The sequence below is a fragment of the Heterocephalus glaber genome, unplaced genomic scaffold, assembly GCF_053883595.1.
Source record: "Heterocephalus glaber isolate CG9 unplaced genomic scaffold, H.glaber_assembly_v1.0 deba00000071, whole genome shotgun sequence".
Classification (NCBI taxonomy): Eukaryota; Metazoa; Chordata; class Mammalia; order Rodentia; family Bathyergidae; genus Heterocephalus; species Heterocephalus glaber.
Window position 1 is genome coordinate 34,863,892 of NW_028258137.1, and position 15,162 is coordinate 34,879,053.

At 38.9% G+C, this 15,162-nt stretch overlaps 1 protein-coding gene across 17 annotated transcripts in view; it reads right to left on the minus strand.

The window, feature by feature from the left end:
• The window catches only part of Cyld (CYLD lysine 63 deubiquitinase), a 61,200-nt gene extending 49,521 nt beyond the window's left edge, over positions 1 to 11,679 (minus strand). For 2 of the 17 annotated variants that reach the window (XM_087206696.1, XM_087206693.1), the window contains exons 1-4: positions 11,572 to 11,659; positions 4,441 to 5,092; positions 2,899 to 3,201; positions 510 to 615 (exon numbers count right to left, since the gene is read on the minus strand). In XM_087206696.1, the coding sequence (XP_087062822.1) occupies positions 510 to 615; positions 2,899 to 3,201; positions 4,441 to 4,944 (913 nt within the window). In that variant the 5' untranslated portion in view covers positions 4,945 to 5,092; positions 11,572 to 11,659. The other 15 variants (XM_087206714.1, XM_021260927.2, XM_087206697.1 and 12 more) reach the window with 14 other exon arrangements.
• Positions 11,680 to 15,162: the final 3,483 nt, after the last annotated feature.

Consider the following 15,162-nt stretch of genomic DNA (forward strand, 5'->3'; position numbering starts at 1 on the left):
CAGGAACCTGTCAATTACCTAATAGTAGCCATTAGATGTTTTGTATTTGAGACAAAATGAAAGATGCTTAGGATTTTTTAAGACAGAAAGTTGAATAATCTGAGAACAACCAGAAGCAACTTTCAAGAATCCTCTCCACAACAGATTAAATTAGATAAGATGACCATTTGCTGCTTAAAGGCTTCTGGTTTAAACCCAAGGTCTTACTCCAACAGTTAGCAGTTTATTATATTTTCTGAAGCTTCTAATTATCAGAAAGGGGTCTTCCTTAGAATAAAGTGATGAAAAAGTGAAAATAATGTATAAATGTCACCCTTCACTTGCATCTGGAAATAAAAATCTTCACTGTTTTCATTTGGGGATAAAAAAGGATATTCTATTTAACAACAATTCTTTAATATAAAAGTCAAATTCAAAACTTGCATCTTGAAGCACATATTTATGATTTCATAATAAAATACATATTAGAAACTCTGTCTTACAAATACATAAAACATAAAGAAACCTACCTGGGATGATATCATTGATGTGCAAGAGAATTGTACTTTCAACACTTGCAAAACTACAAAGCTGTACTCCATCAAATTTTCCATCCCAGTTGCCAATAGGGTTATCCTAGAAATCATATAATAGGATAAACTTTGAAATTCTACTCAATAAAATGTAAATATAAAAATATTTTCCATAAAAGGATCCTCTAAAATATTTTATAATGCTGAATTTTAACTATTTTGCCTAAGAGAAAGAAGATATTAGAAGTAACTCCCATAGTAATTAGGCTTTTTTTTCTGTTTTTAAAAATATAAGAACTAAGAATAATCAAGTTATTATAAACCCATAGCTAAACAAGGAATCAGAAATGTCTTTCATATTTTACTGGACAATAATTTGTCTATGAAATAACACCCATCTGAGGCTTAAAAAGACATTTTTCATAGGAATATTTATTACTAATACACCATTTTACCCAGAAATCTCCCCAAAAAGATGATCACACCTTTATATTCACTGAGCAATTAAACAATTTAAACTATTATATGCCTTTCTCTCCATTCAAAGGCCATTTTTAATTGTTTTGTCATTTTATGGATATATAAAAATTTCTCTAAAATAGAGATTTCTCTATTTAATTCATTGATATTCCAATGCAGCACTGACTAGTGCTGTTCATGGAGCTAGATTAATAGACAGCCCAGAAGACAAGTGCCCTGAGTACTAGTATGTATAGAAATGGTCCTGGAAATCAAAACATACGAAGAAAGTTGCATCTGCCAGAACCTTCCTCCTGAGGCGCACACTAGAAGTGCCTGGAACCAATGCTTACACAAGCCTACTGGGGAATGGACCAAGACAGAGGGAGGAGCTGGCAGAGCAAACACAGGTAGAAGAAGTCCACCTTGGGAAACAAGGTGGTCTCAAGGTTGCCATCTAAGGAGGTCAGCCCTCATTATCTTCAGCCAAATTTGGGGCCAAGCCAAAAGAACTGAAGCAAGGGAAGAGTAGCCCCAGTAATCAGTGGATCTCCTTCTCCAACTTTCCCTCCACTTGGCCCATAATTTCTCCTCTAAAAGACTGAAGTAAAACTTAGAGAAAATCAGTTTTAAAAGAAGTTCTTTATTGTTAGCTATCCTGTTTTTTACTCTGGTTTTAACTTCACATAGTAAGAGTTCAGTAAATGTTAGTTTAGTACAACTAATGAGTATCAAATAAAATTTTTAAGCACAAAATAACAGAAACTTATGTCAGAACATCTTCACCCTATCAGTCTATTCAAATTATATCTGAATAGATAAAAATGATTACTAAAAACATTGCCATCATGAGTACAAAACTCTATTACTCATATCCTCTCCTAACTCATCCCAGTATTTAATGATTCAGTATGAATCTCTTTCTTTACAGACCTAACAAACTTTTGCCTATATTTTTGGTCTATGACAAAAATGTTCTCAGCCTTTTTCTTCTTGTTCTTTTGATGCGACAGGTATAATTCAACATGTCAGGCTGAAATGTATCCATTATTAAGTATGATTATAAGGTAATATTAAAAATGAGTGGCGTAAACAAAAGGACAAATACTGCATGATTCCACTTCTGTAAGATACCTAGAACAAGCACATTCTAGGAGAGTGGTTAACAGTGTGTGGGGACAGTAGGCAGAATTTATTTAACAAGCACAGAGTTTCAGTTTAGGATAAAAATGTTCTAGATATGGATAATGGTGATGGTGTAATGAAAATACACCTAATGCCACTGAACTGTACATTTAAAAAGTTAAAATGTAGGGCCGAGGATTTAGCTCAGTGGTTCCACTGCCGGCCTGGCAAGCACAAGGTCCCGAATTCGATCCCCGGTACCAAAAAAAAAAAGTTAAAATGTAAATGTTTTGTTATGTACACATATTTTACCACAAGAAGAAAAAAAGTCGTAATGAATGATATCCCATGAAAATACTCTAATTGTCTATTCCTCAAAAGCAATGTGGCTTTCCTCTACTGAAGTATTTTCTACAAATGATTTTTTATGTTATTCATTAAAATCATCAGCCTGCAAAATTCTGTAAAATATTACAAAAAGAAAAATATGTATTACAAAAAATATTTTCAAAATAAAGAAAAATATGACATCATATATTTGGGTTCAGTAGGGTTTTTGGGGGGATGGCTTGTTTGTTGTTTTGTTTTAGCCATTGGTCAGTTATAATAAGAGTAGATGCAATTCTATATCTAGATTTGTATCCCATTTCAATATGCATTTAGCAAAGATAAATTTGAATCTGTTCTTTAAAATACTCCAAATTAGTCCATTTTAAATACTCAACATATTCAATTTGTACCTAAATTGGCCATAAATCTAAGACATATATTCACAATGAAAACATAATCCAAAATTTCTTACCATGTCCACACCAACAAAATATCCTAAGCTCTCTTTTCCTGGCAAAACATCACAGAATATAACTGTTCCAGATTCTATAGTTTCTCCAACCTTCAAAGAAACTCTGGAGTTTATTTCCAAAGGGGGGAGTTCAACCTGCATTGTGTCCACTGGACCTGCATAATCACTTTCCAGTCCATTGTCATCATCTTCTATGATTTCTAGCTTGTCCAATGCAACGAATACTCCACAATCTTCATCACACTGAAAAAGCTGTTTCCCTTGATATACCCCATCAGTGAAACCTTGACCACGACCTTCTTCCTAGTTTTTAAGAGAGATTTTTTTTTTAAAAAAAAAAAGATAGAGAAAGATTATCCACAGGAAAAAGGATCTATCTTAGGGATTTCAGGGAAATTACTCTGGAAAAATTCTAAATAATACATGTAAGAAATATAATGATTAGCAGTTATTGCTGGATTTATGATGTTTAAGACATAAGGAAAAAATAAAATTACCTGATAATGATGCTGAATAAAATTACCTGATAATTTCAAATTATAATTAGATAATAAGAAAGTTGAGCTGGATTCTCCATTGAGATTCAAACATTACTTTTATCATAAAAAGAAAAATTTACTTTAACAGCAACATTAGCTCCATTATTTGGCACTTACTACATGCTAGCCACTAAATCCCATGTCAATAACCAAAAACACTACAAGTTGTATACTATCATCACCACGTTAGTAAGGCGACACAGATTTAGGGAAGGTAAGTTGGTTACTAATCGGGCAGTCCAGCTAGTAATTGGCATAACTAGCAAACCCTCAATATTTTTACTGCTTATAAAATTAAATCAAGAAGGAAATGGGGCATGAAATTCTAGCCACAACAATGTCAAAATATACTTTACATTTAAGTTCTTGAAAATTAATATTAAATTTGGAAACATTCACAGAGTTCTTGGGTCCAAGCTGATTTGACATGTATTATCAGAGACAACTATAAGCAAGTTTCAACCACTACAACTTATTTTTTTTTAAATCTTAAATCTAAATTTTCATCACTTAATAGCACACATTTAGAAATGAGAAACTTGTAGATGATAATGTCACAAGACCATAAACAATTTCTGAAGTAATTATAATTAGTGTTCACTTTTTAATATAAGCAATGTTAAAATCTCTTAGATACAAAGTCTGTAATAACTATGTCAACTATTTGTGTGTTCCTACAGTAGGCAGTTTTTAACAGTTTTCAAGCGTAATGCTTACATCATCTCAATTCATCATTAAAAAGTAAATCCTGGGGCTAGAGGTACAGCTCAGTGGTAGAACACGTGCCTAGCATGCAGAAGACCCTGGGTTTGATCCCCAGCCCCACATACATACATACACACATACATACATACATATGAAAGATCGTGATTATTAAAAATTACTGAAGACTTCTAAGAAAACTTATTTTCTGTTTCAAGAGGAAAAATACACGTGAATACATATACAGAGACACAAACACACATACATGTGTACGGTCCACTAAATGGTTCATCAAACTTACCAGTAATTCTACTCCAAAGAATATCCCCGACACCGTCCTCTCTGCTAATAAGGGTCCTCTGAAGCGCACAACTCCTGGAAATTTCTCTTCCCCAGACCTCAGCTGCACCTTCACAGGGCAGCCCACATCTACCTGGAGACCTTTACTTAGTCTGCTTCTGTTTTTAAACAGGCTGAGCCTCTCCTCACAGTTGGTTATGGCCAACAGTAACTCTGTGAATTTTTCGTTTATTTCTACAACATCCTTTTCGTCAACAAAGAGAACTGCATGAGGTTGCTCTAGGATTTTTAATCCAATCTGATTTTTCTTGCCTTTGGCAGAAGGAATCCTCGAGTGCCCCACAGAGCGGTCTTGGATATACTGTCCTATACTCCCCTTTGGTACTTTAAGCAGCTTTTGTGTCTGTTTGTCTGTAACACTGCATTCTTGAAGAAGCAAATAAAAAATCCGCTCTTCCCAATAGGGTGAAGTAACTTTTTCTTGGCTCCACAGGCCTGAACTCATTGTGATAGGAACTTCAGAATATTAGCTCAAAAAATGAACCACTAGTAAGTTTGTTGTAAAATTGCAAAAGATAAATTGACTGGCAGTCCCAAAGTATGTTTTTAGCAATTTGGTATCCATGCTGTAAAAAGACAGCAAATCAAAATGCCTGGTGAACAAGCAAAAAATAAACTTTAGACTTCATTCTATATAACCTAAAATTAAGTTTAAAGGCTTTTAAAATTTTCAGTTGACGAATACACACACACACGAAATATTTCCAAAAATACCTAAAAAGGATAAAAGACATATATAACTTGTATCTACTACAATTGTAATATTTAAGGAAATCCAATTGTAAAGTACCTTCAAAGACAATAAAATGATTGTTTCCAAGTCTTTGAAATTCACAAAACAAGATTTAGCAAAAATTTTAAAGGTTACCCTCATATACACAGTCTGACATTTTTAAACTTTAAAAAATTGTAATTTTTTTTTTTTTGGAGACAAGGTCTCACTGTATAGTCTAGGTTAGCCTTGAACTCACTATGTAGCCCAGGCCACCCTTGAACTCCCAGTGATCCTCCTGCCTCAGTCTCTCAAATGTTGGGATTACAGGCATGCACCACCACCCCAACAAAAGTAGCAATTTTAATGGATTCTCCCTAACTTAAATGAATAAGCTGCTGCATTTAAGCAAAACACACATGAATCTTATAAATAAAAAGGTTATCATTTCTGAACATAGTTTAAAAAAAAACTTACACACTAAAAGTTGAACATCTTTTATCAATAAAAATATACCACATTCTGAAACTAACGATTCATTTATCTATTTTGGTAATGGGACATTTACTTGTGACTCAATTTCATTTCTTTAATCTTATACATTTTGTTCTTAGGCAAATGCTAATCATATTCATCATAGTTATCATTTAATTTCTCACCACCACAAATATCAGATATTATAATCTCATTAAAGATTTTGTAGCATCAAAACTCAGACTACATAACAAAGACGTACAATTTCAGTATAGTGATATTGAATTGTAGACGCTTCTATCAAACATAAAATGTAATTTTAACTGTATCCAAGGAATGAATATACAAAAGATTTCTTTTTCAGCTTCAAATTTTCATTTGAAATTTTTATAAAAATAATAATCTTTCCCAATGAAGTAGCCTTTCTCAAGCCTGCTTCAATAGATGGTTAAAAACTAGACAATGCTGTTAATTCAAATTGAGGACTTCACTATTTTAACAAATTATTTTGCTGAAAATAATAGCCTATATGTATACTCTGTCACAAGAATATGGCTATTTGGTTTCTAAATACAGTACTTATTTCATCCTTATTTGAGATGGAGGTATCATTTCCATTAATCTGGCTAAGAGCAACAACTGATAGCACTATCATATTTATTCACTGTCTCACCTCTCTAAATCTAGAACCAAACAAGTTTAGTCATTTAACTTAATGATCAAAAAAGCTGGCAACACATTTCCTTTAGAAAGCATTGTTCGGTAATGAGGTGTTCCATCATGGTAAAGTTTTTTACAAGTCTGATCCTCTGCAAGCCAAAATGAGACATGTGGGTCACCTAAGACAGGGTAAGAGTCTGGCACCCCTTCAGACCAACAATAGTAAAGTACTTTTGTCATAACTTGCGAGGACACAAGCAAAAGTAGGTCAACGAAGTGAGCCTCTTTTGTCTTCTTTTTTTTTTAATCACTGCTTGCTTCAATTCCACTTGAGGGCACTGTCTACTTCAGCTGGAGTGCAATCAATTTATATCTGCCACTTACATAAGACACCTGTGGACACCTCACTCTTGGCACCACAAAAACAAAACCCCTTAAAAGGTTGCCTCAACAATTAGCTGAGACCTTAATTTGGCTCTGTGCCTTTCAGATACCAAAATGAAGTCTTTTTTTTTCTTTCTTTCTTTTTGCTAAAATGATTTTAAAAGCCAGCATTTTTCAACAAGGAAATTATTTTTCCTGAATTATCATTAGGAATATAAATTGTTATGTATGACTCTAAATATGGAAGGCTCTTTGTTACTTTGTTAAAAGGCTTTAGACAATGATTTCTGCACTCTTGTGCCTGCTTTCTATACATCTACAGTCTACAGTTCTCTCTTGCAATCAGCCATTTTCTGTGGTTCCCTGTAGCATGCATTTCACTCTCTTTTCAGCCTTGTTGCTTTCCAACTTAATGCTTCTGATCGGTTCTGAGAACCCTATATGTTTATTTACAAAAAAACAAAGTAACAATGGAGGAATACATAAATTCTGGAAGAGTCTTTAGGATTAAAGTACAGAGCCCATAATGCAGAGATATCATTTTGTTTGCTTCCAGAAGGCTTAGTCAAAAAGCAACATCCAAAACAGTGACCAAGAACCAAGAAGAGTCTTGATTCTTTTTAAAATGTACTTATATTTTCTGGCAAAAAAAAAAAAATTTAAGGATAAAGCAATTCTATTTTCAAAAGAAATTCTTTTTGTAAATTTCTAAAAATGGCTACCTTCAAATTAAAATCAAAACCTTCTTTGAATCTTAGTAATTATTTATATGTTAATAATTCCTACTCTGTTGGTTCTCTAGCATAACAAATCATGTCACAATTTAAAATAAAAACCATAAGTGCAATAAAATATTGACAAAACTAAATTATGATATGTAATCCACTGGGACACTATATTTTACATGAATTTGATTACAAAATTGCTTTTCCAGCTTATTTAAGGGCAGCAATCCACAGTGAAAAACTGATATAACTACCTGGTTTATAAAAAGGTGCATGACAATAAATAAAAGTTTTCAAGTACTATTTTTCAACCACGAACTAACTCTTTGCTACCTTGCAATAGAACAACCAGGAATGAGCTTAGAGTCAATAGGATGGGTCACATTAGACAACTAGAGCAGCCAAAGCAAAAGTTGTAAAATATTTAAAAAGCATTACTCAAAAATAAAAAGCATGTGTCCTTTCCTCTTTTAGAAAGAATACATTAAGAATGGTTTGAAGCTATCATATTAAAAATTAATTCTCTCTTTTGCAACTCACAGAGAAAGTTGAATGGCGAATTTTATGGCCCTAGAGATATACATAAAGATAAATTTAATGATTAATATTCTCAAAATACCAGTATTACAATAGAAATATGCTAATACATATTTTTTCCCACTGTAGGAATGAATATAATGTCAACTTTTTTTTTTGGATAGGCTCTCACTTTGTAGCCCAGGCTGGCCTCAAACTTGCAGCAACCCTCCTGCCTCAGCCTTCCAAGTGCTGGGATTACAGGAGTGCACCACCATGCCTGTTAACAATATTCTTTCAGAGGGCTACGCACAACTGTTAAAGTCAAGATGACCAAGCAGGGAAACTGACAAGATAATATAAAGGAAAAAGTTGTAAATCCCATTGTAAATGAGTTCTTTACCAATCAGGAAGGCTGGTTTATAGGTTTAGTATTTTGATGCACTCAGTACAGTGTTAGACACTGAAAAACACAGAACCTTTAAGATCAGATTACTGCCTTCAATAAATCATCCAATTTCACCCAGTCCCCCCCCCCACCCCGCATTAAGCAAAGATCACAAGTGCAGTAGGACAACGCAAAGAACAAGAAGCACAGTCAAAGTGAAAATCAGGACAGTGTGGTGGGCGAGGGGTCGAAGTGAAAAGAGAAATTTTTACTTGTATGCTCTTATTATTTGCAGGTGGAGTCACTTTGAGGGTGAGTATATCACAAATGACTCATCTAAATACTATCTTATTTCAGGCTAGATAGTGAGTGATCATGAATATCTTGATAATTACTGTTAAGTACTGAATGAAGAGACCAAAGGGTTGAAATATTTAAGCTTAAAAAGCATGCTGAACAGAAAGGCTTTCTTTTGAGGACACTGAAGATGAGAGAACATTTCAGTGTCACATGGATCTGAAAGCGTATCTGGTTATCTGAGCTTACTGATGGCCTGGATTCAGATTAAAAGAGGATGTAACTGTAATGGTTTATAATAATACAATGGTTTATAATAAAACCATTAAACCAAGATGAGGCTGAAGAGCACAAATTGATCAATTTTCTATGAATGAAATGGAAAGATGGGTCAAGAAATATGTCTTACACAAAAAATATTAAAGATCAGAATTATCAAGTTACACATGTGCAAATGATCATGAGCTACATAAAATGGACAATGGGTAACTTATCTAGAAGATACAATATCATTTTGATGCTCAAGTTATCAGGTTATACCATTCATAAGAACCTCATGACAGGTGTAATTCAAGAACTCCTGGCATCTCCTGAGATATCCTGCTTGCTCTAAAAACCACAGGAAGCTATCTAAATCAGAATAAAAATTACAATACTAAAATAATGCCCCAAATTATAAATGGCAAAAAGAGGTAGGAAGGTCAGCACAAACACTCAAGAAAAAAGACATGTGAGCCTTTTTCCAAATGCTTCTAGACAGCTAGAATGATTACCATTTTAAGAAAGAACATCTCTCAGTAAAAGAACAAGTTGTTATATTATACAGCTAAACAGAAATATAGCAATTCTGGAACCAGAAAACAGACTGACTCAGTTTAAATATTCCTCACAAGTACACAATCCCTAAAACAAGTGGGACTTATAAGGTTTTTATTTTTAAAAAGTGCTCTTGAAGCAGCATGCTCATGTCAGAAGGATAAGGAACACTGCTGTCTCACTGGAGTTAAATCTAGCCATTCCACTCCCCAATTGTGAACTCCCCAATTTCCACTTCTTTGTACTTCCAGGGCCCAGACCAGAAACTTAGTTAACTCAAATGATAGCAATGAAAACCAAAATGTCATTTCAACATCCTAACTGCCAAAAGCTTCCTCCAGGTTAAAAAAAGAAAAAGACTCAATAGTTGGGAGTAATGATTTTTGCCTAAAATATCACTATCCTCTGAATAAATGATCACTGTTCACACTACTTCATTGTTGATCAAGGAAAATTTCACAATTATGAAATTAAGCTGTTTTGAGACTCATTTGAAACTAGCTTCCTAGAACCCATACCATGCATGACACTTATAAATTCTGCATAAACAATGTAAAAACCTCTGACAAATTTAAGATCACTGGGTGAAAATCAGGAAAAAACTGTAAAATAATTTGATGAATAGGATTATTACTCTTCTCTTCTGTTCTTTATTAAAGACTTCCTTCAATCAAACAGAACCACAGCTTTGGCATGCCAGACCAGAGAAATCATTGTTGCTCAATGTCCTCTGTTTTATATAACAGGTGGCCTGGTCTTGTAAGTGTCTCAAAAAAGTTACCACCCAAAACAAGCTTTCTTCAGAAGAACACATTAAAATTTTGCAACAGAATACCTGAGAACGCTGTGGGTATTATCAACATTCAGAGTACATGAACTTTGGTAAGAATTTCCACCAAGTCATTTTCTCCTAATACTGTTCTACATCAATCCACCCACTACCCAGTGGGGAGTGGCAAGCTAAATTCTTAGGGCCATTCAACCTACTTGGGGCATGAGGGGGTGTGCAGAAAATCAACACTTGAATCGACAGCCTCTTGAGGCCTGGGTTTTTCTCTGGGAGCCTAAGATGACAAAATGAGTAATCTTATTCTGATCTCTAATTAGCACCAATTCAAAACCAAGGTATGAATGCTCCTTAGCTTAGCGAAGGATACAATTTTCCAGGAAAAACAGGAGGGGAAGAAGGGATGATAGGGGTTGGGAGACTGCAAGGCCACAAGCTTGGTGACTAGAAGATGACAACCATCCTAAAACACGCAAATGCCCAGGAGTGGAATGGAAAATCTGGCAGGTACGCAAATACCCGGGTGAACATCAAACTCAAGAACACCATCTCCAAGACTTCACAATTTCCCCAAGGATGATTAACAGATGATAAAAACGAAAAACAGAAAGGAAAAAAGAATACTGTCTAAGCAGGCACACCTTTCAGCTGAAGAACTCTGAGTTGTGTAAAAACCATCCTCACCCTGGGAAGGGGGAAACTGAAAGAAAAAGCAGAACACGCCATTAAGGAGAGACCAAACCCTAACTGCTCTTCCTAGATGGGGGTCACAGTCATTCCCCCCAAAACAAGCGATCCACACGCCTCATGGCACAGACAGGAGACATTACAACCTGGGGCTCTCGGTGCCAACGGTACCCTTCAGGAGTCAGCCACCAATCCGTGCCTGCCTCAGTTTTCCCATCTATAAATGGCCTGCGGCAACGAGGGAGACTGAGTCTTGTGCTGCTCCCACTCAAGCCCTGTCTCTCCCAGGGTCCCGGTGGCAGCGACCACGCTCCCGGACTCGGGACTCAGGAGCCCTCCCAGGAAAGCTCGGGAATGGGGAAGCCGAGCTGACGTCACGGGCGCAGCACCCCGCGAGCCCGGCTGGCTCAGGCGGTTTGAGGCAACTAACGGGCCGGCGCCCAGGCCCTCCGGTCGCCGCGACGGCTCAAGGCGCCCCGGAGCCGTGAGGGGCAACCGAGGGGTCTAGCAGCCCACCGCTCGGGCCCGGCTCACTCACCCACCACGGGCGGTGGGACGTCGCTGCCTGCCCTTCTCCCGCGTCCCGGGCTGGCCCGACACCCCACACCCACCACCCTAGTATTTACCTCCGACGCGCGGACCCCGCGCAGCCGAACGTGCTACCTGGGCCCGCCCCCACCTGCCCCGCCTCCGAGCCGCCGGGGAGAGGGAGGGAACGGAGGCGGAGGAGCCAACCACCGAGCTAACCAATCGCAGCCCGAGGTACGTTTTTTTTTTGCTCGCACCCTGATTGGGTCTCTCCGTGACCTTCCTCCAATAGCTGCCGGAGCGGCGGCTGAAGGGACTTTCCGCTCCGTCAAGCTCGGTGGAGCCTAAGGGAAAAAGCAGAGGGGAGGAGCGGAGAAGAGAGGGGAATGGGGGCGGGGAAACCTATCTGATTGGACCAAAGCCTGGAGAGACACATCTCCATTGGCTGGTATGGGAGCCGGGGCGGAGCGCTGGGCTCTCCTAGCTCCGCCTCCCATACCAGAGTCCAGGCTCTCGCCTTAGCTGTCAAAACTGGGGTAGGAAGTCCAGACAAGAACTGGGAATACTTTTCCAGAATTTCAAGAAAGAGCAAAGCTTAAGAATCACACCTAAGGGCCGGGGATTTAGCTCAGTGGTTCCGGCGCCTGCCTCGCAAGTGCAAGGTCCCGAGTTCGATCCCTGGTACAAAAAAAAAAAAAGGATCACACCTGAGGTGGAAGCTTATGCTCTCTCAATTAGTTGCCGCTTGAGATGAAGAAGTCACAGCCATGCTGCGCCTCAATTTCCACGTCTGTAAAGTGGATATAATAAGAGTGCAACCTGTCTTACAGGATGCAATGCCACATTCAAGTTCCTGACCCTCAGTAAAGGTTAAAGTTCTTCCCTTCGAAAGTGGCCTGGGATCCCTGCTGTTTCTGAACCTCTGTTGCCGCCTATTCCAGTTAGGAGGGAGGTTTTCTAAGGATGGTGAAGAAAGAGTTTCCACGAGCTACCTCACTGAGCCCTGCAAGCCTGGCTACCAGCCAGGACATGGGGTGTAGTTAAGGATCTTTCAATTAGAATAGGAGGCTTCTGATTCCCAAAAGCGCTCAAAATATTTAAGGAAGTGCTTTTTATAATTAGCCCCAGAGCTTTGAAGCATGCGTTCCTGCACTGGATACTCTCCTTAATTAATTCCTTCTCTTTTGACATTTTAAGTACTAATTATGGGGGACGGTGATTAATACTGAGGAGGAGGAGTAGGGTGTGTGTGTGTGTGTGTGTGTGTGTGTGTGTGTGTGTTTAATGACACAAATTTCGCCAATGGAAAGTGACATGCTTCTGAAGATCTGGGGAATTTAAACCAGTGAGTATGGAAAAGTAGTCACATGAGTAATTGCTAAGAGTAGTCCTAAACAGGCCACCTGCTCCCTTGCCATAATCTCAAAATTAAATGGACATCTTTTGAAAACTTTAGCTTCAATCCGCTCCTGTATTTCCTTAGTCCATCCCAATCCTGTTTCTCAGGCTTCCTGAACATCCTCCAGAAGGAAACAATGTGATGGGAATTGCCAGGCCTGGCTCGCAGTGTGGCCTTAGGGAAAGCCACTCCCTTCTAGATTTAGATTCACTAATGACTAAGACTCTGAGATCACACTCTGGCTGTCTAGGAGAAAACATCATCCTGAAGATTGCTTTTGCTCAGCCCATATATTAAGGATGAGGAGGAAGAAGAAGAAGAAGCAGAGATAGGGGAGAGATTTGGAATCCTTTAGACAAAATAAGCACTGTCACTTTTTCCAGTTTGCCACACTCCTCACCATTCCCTATTTCATGGCCTTGAGCCACTTTTCTCCTTGGCCCCTGAAGGCATTTGAGTTTGACACCCTGGACTAAAGCACTTTCAGGTCCTTTCTGATGATGGCCTGAGGTGCTGCTGACTCTGCTGCAATAGGGCTTCCTTCCCCACCAGCAGGGGTCAGATACCTTGCTCAGCCCTCCTGTCACATGTTCACTGAAACAGTGTCAGGGCCTGACTTCCTCCAAGAGATGAGAATGGAAGCCAAGCCAGATAAACAGTCTTGTCTCAATTACTGTCTCACATGTCTCTCTTACTGGCTACCTAGAACTGAGTGTTGGTGTCAGTTCTGAAGCTGTGAGTCCAAGCTCACAGGCAAGAGAGAGGCCTGCCATGTGCAAGGCAGGAGGGTAGTGTGACAGTGCTACTTATTAATTCCAGTGCTTCATCAACCAGCCTCTCATTCTACAGAAGGGAGATTAAAGGTCCAGGGAAAGGGCCGACACGCAGATTCTCCCGATTCCAAACTAGGACTCTTCCCACCTCTTTAAATGAATTTTCCAACGTAAACACTCATCCTCTCTGCCTTCCAAATCTTCCCTTCATGTAGAGCCCAGCCACAGCCCACCCTCTTCCAGGGATTTTTCCAGATGCCTCCAGCCCCCACCTATCTCCTCTGCCTCCCCACACCCTCTCAGCCTGTCATACCCAGCCTGGCCCTGGGTGCAGCCAGACAATTAGTGGTTGAGTTACTGAGCAACTACCAAGAAACCAAGCAGTGGACAAAGGAGATGCCGCCCATGCCTCTAGCAAGAAAGGTAGATTTTTAAACAACTAATTACACAATTGCTTTCCTAATTAAAGGCATGGTGAGCTCAGAAAAACATTTCTGATCTTGCGTAACGGGAGGTGGGAAGCCACCTTTAAAATGAGATGGGAAAGATGGCTGGCAGTTGGAGATGCAGGAGAGCACTCCAGCCAAAGGGAACAGGAAAGTGCTGTTGAAGGATCTGAAAAAGGCAGGGCGTGGGGAGTGTGATGCAAAAGGGCACTGGGAGCCAGAGCCAGACTGACCTTCACCCCAAGAGCACTGGAACTCTTTGAAGGATTTTTAGCAGGGTAGTGAATGCAAACTATCTTGCCCTCTTATTGCACAGGATCCCAACAAAAAAGCCAATGAATTGAATTGAATTGAATTGAATTGACCCATGTCCTTAGGAGCCTAGTAGGAGCCTGTGACTGTAACAGAGTCAAGACTCAAGGAAACCTCAGTGTCTAGACTTGGTTCTGGATTAGGTCCCACCTCATCTTCCTTCCCAGTAACTACCATAGGCTACCTCCTTCCAGCCTCACCAAATTCTGTTTATTTCATACTTTACTGTCTGCTGGAAATTTCCATTGGACACAGCCCAAAGTGAAAGACTGATGTTCCCCACTCCCACTGTGACCTTTCTGCCCTCCCCCTCACAGTGGATGGCAACTCTCCATTCCGCATCCAGCCTCCCATGGTTCCAGGCATTTTCCTATCATTCCTGTGAAACTAGACACTCAGAACAGCTCTGTGCCAAGGGGCTACCTGGGCCAGCATCCCTACAGGCAAGGATAGGGTACCAATGCTTTCTCCATAGTAACCCCAGAAGGAGTCCTGATGAGGAGTTGGTAGCCCCCCAGCTGAGAGACGTGCTTATCTCTCAGGGAGGGAAACCCTCAGTGCAACTGAGCATTCTGTCTCACGGTTTTTACTCTGGTCACCTAAAAGATTTTGATAAGATAAAAAGGGATTACTTTAATCATTTTTAAACTAATCCAGCTGAACTATAAACCCATGCTCTTCTGTTTGAGCTATATGCTGTTATTAGTGACAGTTTCTTTGTATGATTTTGAAAACTCACAGAGAAAAAGGGCTTAACAC